Consider the following 12,340-nt stretch of genomic DNA (forward strand, 5'->3'; position numbering starts at 1 on the left):
CTGAAAGCCCTATGAAGCGGTATATAAGTCTAACTGCTATTGCTATAAGTAAAACACCTATATAATCTAGCAGGACCATGGTAATACAGAAATGAAGCATATTTATTAAAACACAGTCACCAGTATTTTTAAAAAAACATTTTTTTGGACCACTTGCTTCTTTGTTCTGCTACATTATGAGCATTGTTAAATGAAAATTCCTATATTCTGTAGCAATTCTTAAATTCCCCTTCTCTTGTGAAAAAGGATGCCTCGCTAAACAAATAACCCTTCAGGTTGTAAAATGTTCAAGCTGATATGATATGCCTCCTTTGAAAACCTTTTTATCTTCTATGAAACTAATAAATCTGGGCTACTAAAACTTAGAAATATGTGTATAAGCACACATACATATGCACATATCTAGAGGTCGAAGAAAAAAGAAAGGCCTGAGCATTGGGGTTGATAACTCATGCAGTCTGTGGAAACTTGCTTAGAAAGCATTTATGCTCACATAACTTACATCCTTTGCACTGCTTCCTAGGTCTGCAGAATTAGCAATGTTGATTAATGTACTGGTTTCCATCATATCACAGAGCCGAGGTGGCGCAGTCGTTAAATGCAGCCCTGCAGGCTACTTCAGCTGACTGCAGTTCTGCAGTTCGGCTGTTCAAATCTCACCGGCTCAAGGTTGACTCAGCCTTCCATCCTTCCGAGGTGGGTAAAATGAGGACCCGGATTGTTGTTGGGGGCAATAAGCTGACTCTGTAAACTGCTTAGGAAGGGCTGAAAGCCCTATGAAGCAGTATATAAGTCTAACTGCTATTGCTATATCAGATTGGTAAGGCTCGTTTAGCTTTAAATAACTGTAGTCCAACATGTAAAACACAAAATATCCCAGGATATGCAGAACTAAAGATAAGTCTTTTCAAGTCAGGTAGTTAGCACTTAAAACTGAAGCCTCACTTCATTGCACAAAGGAGCACGGGGAAATATTACATTGTTGCTTGGCCTCCAACTTTTATTAAGAACTTGTACATGTATTGGAGAAGGATTAGAGAACAGAGTAGATTGTCATATGGTCCCTTTTCTGCTCCTATCTTATTCAAAGATTAGGTTATTAACAGCAGCAGCAGCACCATCCTACTATCTTAAAGAAGTTTGAATGTAAAGAATAACAATATATTCTAAACAATACACACTCGTATAATTTTTTAAAAAAAGATAAGAGTAGTGGAAAGCAAAAGCTCAACAAAAGCCTATTGGTCTCCGGATACGCTTCAAGGCGCTAGTCGTCACTTATAAAGCCCTTCATGGTATTGGACCTGGGTACTTGAGAGACCGCCTGCTGCCAATCACCTCCACTAGACTGATTAGATCCCACAGATTAGGCCTCCTCCGAATTCCATCCAGTGCTGACTGGCGACTACCCGGAGGAGAGCCTTCTCTGTGGCTGCTCCGACCCTCTGGAACGAACTCCCCATGGAGATTCGAACCCTCACCACCCTCCAGGCCTTCCGCAAAGCCCTTAAAACCTGGCTGTTCCGACAGGCCTGGGGCTAAAGAGCTGTTGCCCCCCTCTCGAATTGGTATGACTGTTGTGTGTTTTTAAATTATGTATTGTTATGTTTTTGTCTTTATTTTCTGTCTGTACCCCCCTTCCCTGATTTGAATTGTGAGCCGCCCTGAGTCCCCTTCGGGGGAAAAGGGCAGCATATAAATATAATAAAATCAAATCAAATCAAAATCAAACAAACACCTCTTATTTCCTATTTATGCTTGGATGCCAAGTCTGATGAGTATCCTCTGTCCTTTTCCTATATAGCTCCGTTTGCAAGCCACACACAGCATGATTACTTTGATCATAATTTACTAAGTTAATTTTCTGAATTTTCATGGCACCTTGAACAACAGACAAATCACATTGATCCTACTATGATAAAATACGGTTGGCCAATCTTTCTGTAAATTCTGCTAATCAGGCAGCAGGAAAGAGGAATGTCAATACCAGCATAGTTAATAATTAAAACAGAAATATAGGGAGAAAAATGGGTGCTTGCAAAAAAAATATGTTGTATTGGAGTTATATATTTAGGCGCTATTTTCCAATCAGTATTTGAAGCACAAGGAATGAATGAATGAATGAATGAATGAGGGAGGGAGGGAGGGAGGGAAGGAAGGAAGGAAGGAAGGAAGGGAGGGAGGGAGGGAGGGAGGGAGGGAGAGGTGGGTTCCTACCAGTTTGCACCTATTCGGTAGAACCGGTTCGTCAAATCTACCGAACCGGTTAGAAGAGGTTCCACCAGTGGACCCGGAAAGCAGGCCACACCTACAGAAGAGGTTCCAAAATTTTTTGAAACCCACCACTAGAAGGAAGGATCTGATAATATGTTCAGATTCTCCCTACTGCGGTTGTAAACTCATGGTAATTGCAATAAAGTACAACTGGAATCAATGAAGTTCAAAAGCAGTATGGTAAACAATTGTTATTTATGAATTCTTATTATAAATTAATGCTTTAATAAGGAGCCAACTCCTCAATGATCACATATTACTCATGGGGAATAAAATCTTCTGAAAATTTAATTCAGTGTTTTTATAGAAAAGGAGAAAAGCTAATCATCTTGACTTAGCAAAATAAATGATGTTTCTAAACCCTTGGTGATTTTTCCCCCCTTTTCTACACATTCCTCCTGTAAACTATCTGTACATAAAGAAATCCCACGCAGCTTTTTGGTGTGCTTTATAAAGAGGCACTAAAACAAGAGTGATGATTATTGTACATATATACATAAGCAATTGCTCAGCGAATACCATAAGCTTTTAAATATTCAAGATTATATATAAAAAAAGATCTTTAATAGCCCTGAGGCCTTTTATCTTAAAAGTATCATGTTTTTCTGAACAGGCTGAACAATTTGAATTGTTGAGTAGGCTACGACAAAAACAATAACAATTCGTGAGAAACTTACTTTCACTAGTTGAATAGTCCTGTGGATCAAGTATTCCTGATTCTTGTAGAGATCTTATACAAGAATCCACAAGTTCAAGACCAGTTGTAAGCTCATCTTCTATATCCTTTTGACCATCTGAAACAAAATGCTATTTTAAGTATTTCAAGTAGCTCGAAAGACATAAAGAAAAATTTGGAAAACTGAAGATAAGAACCTTTAAAAAAACCTAAATAGATTAAACTATCAGATATCTTCAGTACCATTTCCATAACTGCTTGAACTGCCAATAGGAATAGCAATAGCAATAGCAGTTAGACTTATATACCGCTTCATAGGGCTTTCAGCCCTCTCTAAGCGGTTTACAGAATCAGCATAGTGCTCCCAACAATCTGGGTCCTCATTAGCAATAGCAATAGCAGTTAGACTTATATACCGCTTCATAGGGCTTTCAGCCCTCTCTAAGCGGTTTTACAGAGTCAGCATATTGCCCCCAACAACAATCCGGGTCCTCATTTTACCCACCTTGGAAGGATGGAAGGCTGAGTCAACCCTGAGCCGGTGAGATTTGAACAGCCGAACTGCAGAACTGCAGTCAGCTGAAGTAGCCTGCAGTGCTGCGTTTAACCACTGCGCCACCTTGGCTCAATAGCAATTTAAGAATACTAAAAATGATAATTTCAGTGGACTGGAATTAAATTTTTATTTTCCTCACCAGGAAACATGGTGATAACCCAGTGATGTCACTTGGAGGGCTCAAGAGCGTAATTTTCATTCCACTTTCCCTGTATGTTTTAATTAAGTATTTGAATTTGAAAAAAAACATCTGCATTAACCCTATCAGCAAGTTACAGCAAATCTATATTATTACTATTTTTTTTTCAAGCAACTGAAACTGCTGTTTTGAATCCAAAGTCTACCATCACATTTCAATAGTGTGATCTTTGCTGCAAAAATGGAGCCACAAGTTTACACATTGGCCACTCTAACATGTAGGGATGTTGTGCAAATAAATAGATTTTCCTCTTCAATTTATTTCAGTTGCCGATTTGCATTCTGTTCACACACAGAAAAAGATATGTACTTCACTACAAAAACTAGAACGTAGAAGTCATTCTCAACATACAATGGTGCTTAAAAGCTTGGAAACCCTTGCGAATTTTCAATATGTCTGAATAAATAAAGTTCTAAAATGTTCCCGGTTCTCTATATAAATCCTAAAACCAGACAAAGAAAAGTCAATTAAACAAATGAGTGAAATAAACACGTGGGTTCTCTTTTTTTTGGAAATCAGATCATGTTTTAAGTCATATAAATGCATACATATTAAACATTCAAAAGGGTTCACAAACATTTAAGCACTGAAAATACTTTTTGAACTTATTCTGTTCAAGTTGTTGTAGATCCGTGAAAAAGCACAATCTGAAAACAAGTCATGGAAAAACAGCCTCTTAGCAACTAGATTCAGCACAGGATTCTGAAAAATTGTGTTTAAACTTGTATTTACCTTGTGTTTGCCAGTGAAATTGTTCTTCAGCTGAACTGGAAAAAAAAAAGAAAAAAAGAAACACCATAAAATATACATTAAAACTGTCAAAAATCTGGGGGGGGGGGAGATTATTATAAACCATTGAACCTGAAACTTAACTGCTTTATCACAAATCTTCAATATTGTAATAAACTGATAAACACTATCAAGGCGTCCTAGAAGTTATCTGGCAGTCTAAATTTGTCAGTAAATCATAAAAAAAGTTTGTACAAGAGACAACATGGTTGCAATAATATTTGGAGCACTTTATAACAGTGAAGTTGTTAAAATAGTTGACAAAGCTATTTAACTTTAACACTTGATTTACCAAAATTAGGTTTGCTTCAGTGGTGGGATTCAAATTATTTAACAACCGGTTCTCTGCCCTAATGACCATCTGGGTAGGTGGGGCTCGGTGGTCATGTGTCTGTGTGGGCGTGGCCAACTTAAGGTCACTCAGGTCGATGGACGCTTCGCCTTAGCTGTTACAATGTCATAAGGCTTAACCGGAGAGGCAGTTTCTGTAAGCAGGGCAATAAAGATTAGGCTAGAAACAACACCAGAATGTTTCCTTCCTGCCTTCCTTACAGGATTAGCCCTGTAAAGCGGGGGGAAAAAGGAGATTTCTTCCAACAACCGGTTCTCTGAACTACTTAGAAAGTTACCAACCGGTTCTCCCGAATAGGTGCGAACTGGCTGAATCCCACCACTGGTTTGCTTGGAAGCACGTATAAATTATAGCATTATTTGGACCCCCAATTTAAAATTGTTTGTTTAGTGACCATTGAAAAAAAGTGACTTATGATGGTTTTTCACAATTATGACCGTTGCCGCATCTCTATGGTCAATGTGATCAAAATTCAGACATTTGGCAACTTACTCATATTTATGACAGTTATATGTCCTGGGGTCATGTGTTCACCTTTTGTGACCTTCTGACAAGAAAATTAATGGGGAAACCAGTTTCACTTAACCGCCATGTTACTAGCTTAACCGCAGTGATTCGCTTAACAACTGTGGCAAGAAAGGTTGTAACATGGGGCAAAACTCATTTAATAAATGTCTCAGAAAATTTGGGCTCAATTGTGCTTGTAAGTCGAGGGCTACCTGTTTTCTTAAACTTTGGGTTAAAGCTTGAATTGACACACTAAACTACCAGCATTGCATGGCCAATTTCTGGGGAAAAAAAGATAAAGTGGACAGTGAACAAACTTGGTTATGGTTAACAGCAGGTACATTAAAGAAAGAAACAGAGTCACTAATCCTGGCTGCGCAAGAACAAGCTATCCGCACAAATGCCATTAAGGCCAAAATCGAAAAATCCTCTGATGATGCAGACTTTGCAAAGAAGCTGATGAAACTGTTGATCACATATTCAGCTGCTGTAAAAAATTTGCGCAGACTGATTATAAATCGTGGCACAATTCAGTAAAACAAATGATCCATTGGAATTTGTGCAAAAATTATAATATTAAAACAGCAACAAATTGGTGGGAACATCAGCCTGAAAAAGTCACCGAAAATCAGATGGTCAAGATCTTGTGGGATTTCCGCATACAAACGGACAAAATACTGGCGCATAATACACCAGACATCACACTGGTTGAGAAAAATAAGGTCACAATCATAGACATCGCAATACCAGGTGATAGCAGGGTCGCCGAGAAGGAACATGAAAAAATAGCAAAATACCAGGACTTAAAAATCGAAATTCAATGACTATGGCACAAACCAGCAGTGGTAATTCCAGTAATTGGCACACTGGGTGCTATACCAAAAGCACTGGAATTACATTTAAAACAGTTAAAAATTGACAAAATCACCATCAGTCAAATGCAAAAAGCCGCACTGCTTGGATCTGCACGCATATTACCAAAATACGTTACAACGTCCTAGGCCCCTGGGTGGGGCCCGACTAGTAACCAATGCCAAATCCGGCGAAACAACTAACCGCTGTGATACAACTGTATAATAATAATAATACATATGTTCATTTAATTCCACAAAATGGAAGAATAATATGTAAAATGAGGCATAATAGCATCTCACCTATATAGAACTCAATAGACATCCTGGCTCCAGATCTGGGGGAAAGCACCAGGCCTTCCCAGTCTTCTGGAAAGTTGAGAGGGTTGGGGCTTCCCTTATCTCACGGGTGAAGCTGGTCCATATGGCATGGGATTATCTCTTTCATCACATAACATTTAACTGCTTTTAAGGTCAGTGGCATAAGAGCTTTATCCATAATCTCTTCCTCAAAGCACCAAAGAGACTGGAAAAGCACTGCATTTCTACCGAAGAACATTTGATTTGAGCTCAGTGTTTGGTTCCGTACGCGTGTGGGTCTGAGCAAAACATTTACAACAAATATTATGAATAAATTCTTGAAATGTATTTTCATTATTGTGAACTACAGCTGGCTCTGAAATATTTAATGGTATTTTCTGTTATGCTACTGTAATGATACACTAATACACTTTTTTTACAATATCTGAAATAAATGTTGTGCCCTTGAATAATCAAGTCCTTAAGTTAAGCAGTCTAGTTTAAATTCCATGACTCCATATATTTCCAAAGCTGCCAGCTTAGTTATCTTAACTATACTGGCTGTCCAGCCTGTTGTGGCCCAGCAGGTGCCGTTGGAGCTGCCACCAGATTCTGACAGCGAGGGGCCCTCTGAGTTGGCTCTGGAGGATGTGGAGGACCCTGGACAGGGTTCCAACTCCAAGCAGGGCGCAGAGAGGCTGGTTGGCCACCAGGAGGCACCTGAGCCTTGGACCAGTGGGGAGGAGACAAGGGAGAGTGAGCCGGAGACCAGTAGTGAGTTGTTCTGACCCCCCTTGTTCCACACCCAAGCACACTCCGAGCCAGAGATAAATTACAGCATTTAATTAACAGACAAACAGGTCCTTGGCAGCAACCCAGCACAGACAAGCTTGGGCAGCAATAAACACAGATAAGGCTTGGCAGCAATCCAGCCTGCCGAGCTCATACAAAGTTCTCTGACATTTGATTCTGTGTTGACTTCTGCAAAGAAGGGTGTGTACACAAATAGCTTTTTATAGTCTGGAGAGGAGCCTAATGACCACCAGCTGAGTGCAATCACCTCCTGTAATTGTGTAATTGTTCCTGATGCCTAGTAGTTCTTCAATGGCGTGCATCCAGGAACAACTCACTACTGGTCTCCGGCTCACTCTCCCTTGTCTCCTCCCCACTGGTCCAAGGCTCAGGTGCCTCCTGGTGGCCAACCAGCCTCTCTGCGCCCTGCTCGGAGTCAGAACCCTGTCCAGGGTCCTCCACCTCCTCCAGAGCTGACTCATAAGGTCCCTTGCTGTCGGAGTCTGGTGGCAGCTCCAACGGCTCCTGCTAGGCCACAACATTTTACTATCAAATTCCCCCCGCCTCATAGTCATTTTATTTCTGTTTGCAGGTTGTGATTTTCTCCTGTTCCTTTTCTTCTATTGTGCTGTCACTAGGTACTGCCACAATCATCATCTATATTTTTTGTTAGGTGGCAGCTGCTTGTTAGTTTGAATTTTAAAGTCCCAGAGCACATTGGCCTTTTCATTTTCTATTATTTTGTTTATTGTGTGGCCTCCACCAGTTCTTGCTTGCAGGCAAATGGCATTTGTTGCAGATGTTCCAATGTACCATTGTTGCTATTTTGTCATGCCGCTGTTTGCAGTCAGTCTGTGTGATCTCCTGGCAGCAACAACCTAGGTGGTCCACTGTTTCTTCAGCTTCTTTGTGGAGGCATAGTTTGCTGTCTGTTGCTATCTTAATTCTGACTTTGAATGCATTTAAGGCGTGGTCTTGTACAGCCCGAATTAGTCTATTTCTTTCTTCAATTTTTCTACTCTTAACCATTGCCAGATTCTGATATTTTAAAAAATCCAGTTAATAAGCATGTATGTCTTTTGCAGTGGTGGGTTTCAAAAATTGTTCGAACATACTCTGTGGGTGTGGCCTCCTTTGTGGGAGTGGCTTGCCGCCCATGTGACCGGATATGAAGATGCCGACGACACTTGTCAGAACCACCTTAAATTACCTCACACACAGCACTGGCATGCATAAGAATATGATGTAAGCTTCTTTTTTAAAAGGCATCTTTGGTTTGCGTTAAAACAACTTCAACGCACGCAATGTTCTGATTGCACCACAAACGCAGTAGTCATCCTTACCTTTCACAGAGGCACTGAGTTTTATAAATATGAGCATGATAGTGTAGAATAATCATATCCAAGGACCAGTGGTGGGTTTCAAAAATGTTTGCAACCTCTTCTGTAGGTGTGGCCTGCTTTCCGGGTCCACTGGTGGAACCTCTTCTAACCGGTTCGGTAGATTTGACGAACCGGTTCTACCGAATAGGTGCAAACTGGTAGGAACCCACCTCTGGTCTTTTGTGACAGAATGGAGACAATAAACAACATCAATCATTCTACTACATGATCTCCCAGACATACAAACTGTTGCTGATTACTTGAGTTTCCAAAATAGCTGAAAGAAGAATAAATAAAGGATCTTACAAACATCATCTCTCTCAGGGGGAAACTGAAATAGATTTAAGCAGCTCGCTGAAAGTTAGCAGTACTGGAGTAAGACAGAGCAAGAGAAGAAAAGCAGCTAGCAAGCCAAGATTGAATTAGACAGAGCGAGATTGTTGAAGAGAAGCAGGTTTCAGGACAACTCAACATCAATGAGTACTTAGCTACTCTAGGAGAAGAATGACAAAGCAGGAAATGTATTTTATCTTATACAGTTTCCTAGAGGCAGAAGATTATCCAAAGACCACAGAAAAAAATTAAAGCTGTGCCAGCTATGAAGAGATTGCCAGCTAAGTTTTAATTAAAGCACCTTATTAGCTCTTTGGGGAAACATTTTAGAATAGGCTTTTGTCGTTTTAACAGAAGCAGGGTTATTGCTGCTGAAGAAATCAATCCGAAAGGGAGGGGAAAAAAACCATAGCTACTTTTTACGTTACGCTGAAGAAGGAAGATAACAAGAGCTGAAGTAATATGGGCTGAATCCCACTTGCACAATTATTGGGCTGAAAGAGTCAATGTTGCGTAGAAACGAATATCATTCTATTCTAGCTATGTCATAATGAAAACTGACCTGGTTCACCAGAACACTCTTTGTCTAACCATCATAAAGAATTCACAACACCCATCTCTCATCATGCAAGGATTTTTATTTTTTATTTTTACCCAACACTACTTTTCTGGCAGCAAATGATAACAGCATCTCAAGCCAGAAATTCCATTCTATTTGGCACCTGATAGCTGGCCAGCAGAGGTGGGTTCCTACCAGTTCGCACCTATTTGGTAGAACTGGTTCATCAAATCTACCGAACCGGTTAGAAGAGGTTCCACCAGTGGACCCGGAAAGCAGGCCACACCTACAGAAGAGGTTCTGAAATTTTTTGAAACCCACCACTGCCACACACACACACACACAGACACACACACACACACACAGAGAGAGACTGACACAGAGAGAGAGAAAGAGGAAGGAAGGAAGGAAGGACGAAAGAAAGAAAGAAAGAAGGAAAGAAAGAAAGAAGAAAGAGTGAGAGATGAAAGAAAAAAGAAAAAAGGGACAGAGAGATAAAAGGAAGGAAAGAGAGAGAGAGAGATAGAATGAGAACACATGGCCGGCAAGCCACTCCCACCAGGTCACATGGCTGGCAAGCCACTCCCACAAAGGAGGCCACACCCACAGAGTAGGTTCCAAAATTTTTTGAAACCCACCACTGCTGGCCAGCCAATTCACAGGCTCCTATCATTTCCCTACCCTTTTACCTGAATCTGTGTGGGAGAACCATTTAAGAACACCTATCTTTACAACAGGAGTGTTTTAAATTTGACTTAGATCTCAAAACAAACTTGCTCCCCAACTGGGTTCCTGTCACAAATGCTGAAGTAAAAAGACTTATAAAAGCGTTAAATCTGGCAAAGCTTCTGGCAACCACTTTATTGCACACAAAATATTACGAAATAATATGGATTGGTAGATTCCCATTTTTGTTTCCCTGTTTACCTATATTGTGCAAATCCCAGAGGACTGGGGCTTGGTTATTATCATGCTTAATTATAGGCCTATTAGCTTGTTAAACATAATACACAAGTTGTATGCCAGATACCTGTTCTGACCCCTTCCTCCGTCCAGTAACGAATGCTGAGACAAGCTTAACTAGAATGTACTTTAATAGCAAGACACCAAAACCTCAGTGGCTGAAAGCCAAGCAGAGCAAACAGATAAGGACCTTGGCAGCAACTCAGACAAACTCAGGCAGCAATAAACACAGATAAGGCTTGGCAGCAGTCCAGCCTGCCAAGCTCACAGTACTGTCCTCCGACATTCAATTCCTGCGTTGACTTCTGCTTAGAGGGCTGTGTGCACAAGTAGCTTTTTATAGTCTGGAGAGGAGCCTAATGACCACCAGCTGAGTACAATCACCTCCTGTAATTGCGTAATTGTTCCTGAAGCCTAGTAGCTCTTCAATGGCGTGCATCCAGGAACAACTCACTACTGGCCTCCGGTTCATTCTCCCTTGTCTCCTCCCCACTGGTCCAAGGCTCAGGTGCCTCCTGGTGGCCAATCAGCCTCTCTGTGCCCTGCTCGGAGTCGGAACCCTGTCCAGGGTCCTCCACCTCCTCCAGAGCCGACTCAGAGGGCCCCTCGCTGTTGGAGTCTGGTGAAAGCTCCAACAGCACCTGCTAGGCCACAACAGATACCTATATAATAAATTAGTTGACTGGACTAAATCAAAGGACATATTGGCTGATGAGCAAGCGGGTTTTAGGTCTGAAGATGCCCTTCAACATCTGGCAAAAAACCATACATCTAAAATAGCCTGTAGTTTATATACCACATTTGTCGACTTTAGATCCCCACATTTGATCTCATTGCCAGAGCAAGGCTTTGGACTAAACCTTTGCACACCACCATTGATAGAAAGCTATTACTGCTCATGCAGAATCTTTATAAGAACTCTTGATTCAAAGTTTGCTATACAAGGCCACCATACCAACGAGATTCTAATTTACAGAGGAGTGAGGCAGAGGTGTATTTTAGCTCCCCCGTTGCTTAATTTATACATAAACCCTCTTGTGGCCAAAATAAATAGATTAGAACATCAGCCTAAATTAACAAACAGGCATATTGCCACTTTGCTGTGTACAGATGACACAGTATTTCAATTTCAAATGTTAATCGGACTCAGATGAGCCCTGAATCTCCTGGCCAGCTACTTGCTCAGAGGAAGTGCTTGAAATCAACCGTAGCAAAACCATAGCAAAAAATCTTGATTTTTGCAAAGAGACCTTACACATTATGCCTGGAGGATAAACAAGACAGCATATTGAACAAGTAAAATAATCTTTAAATATTTAATAATGATTTTCACAGTTCCACTAAACCGTGCACATCAAAACTACACCATTCAAATCACTTTAAAAAAAAATCAAAAACCAGTGGCCATAACCAATCCTTCTATTTTACCAGAGAAGCACAGTATATACCAGCAACACTGAAGCTATTTTTTAGTTAAGGATCATGAAGAAGTACTTTTAGTGCCCAGCTAGAATCTTATTCGTACATCACTTCTCTCAAAAGAGTTTAATCCAAATTTCTAATGGCTATTATTTCAGGTAGCCCCTGCATTCCAAATGCAATACTAAGGAGGGAGATAAGACTATTTAAGGTTGAAACATGGTACATGGATTTGCATCATGGCTGAAATTACTATTCTTTCCCACTAGTTTCACCTCTTTCCTTATGGAGGATAATTATAAATCAACATCCCACAAAATTTTATTTAATAAAGGTACAGCATGTGATTTAAGAAAATAAGTGAATACAGTTATTGTCTTGTTAGTCA

The 12,340-nt window shown here is 40.4% G+C and overlaps 1 protein-coding gene across 10 annotated transcripts in view; it reads right to left on the reverse strand.

Annotated features, from left to right (window-relative positions):
- The window catches only part of CTNND2 (catenin delta 2), a 468,899-nt gene that overhangs the window by 282,186 nt on the left and 174,373 nt on the right, over positions 1–12,340 (reverse strand). For all 10 annotated transcript variants that reach the window (XR_015697560.1, XM_087721965.1, XM_087721966.1 and 7 more), the window contains exons 4-5: positions 4,438–4,472; positions 2,952–3,068 (exon numbers count right to left, since the gene is read on the reverse strand). Coding sequence is in view for 9 of the 10 variants with exons in the window: in XM_087721965.1 (XP_087578091.1) it covers positions 2,952–3,068; positions 4,438–4,472 (152 nt within the window). In the remaining variant the exon portion in view is untranslated. The remainder of the gene's footprint in view (positions 1–2,951; positions 3,069–4,437; positions 4,473–12,340) is intronic.

Source organism: Thamnophis sirtalis, unplaced genomic scaffold (genome assembly GCF_051295495.1).
Source record: "Thamnophis sirtalis isolate CommonGarterSnake01/CBP01778 unplaced genomic scaffold, rThaSir2_p1.2 scaffold_8, whole genome shotgun sequence".
NCBI lineage: Eukaryota > Metazoa > Chordata > Lepidosauria > Squamata > Natricidae > Thamnophis > Thamnophis sirtalis.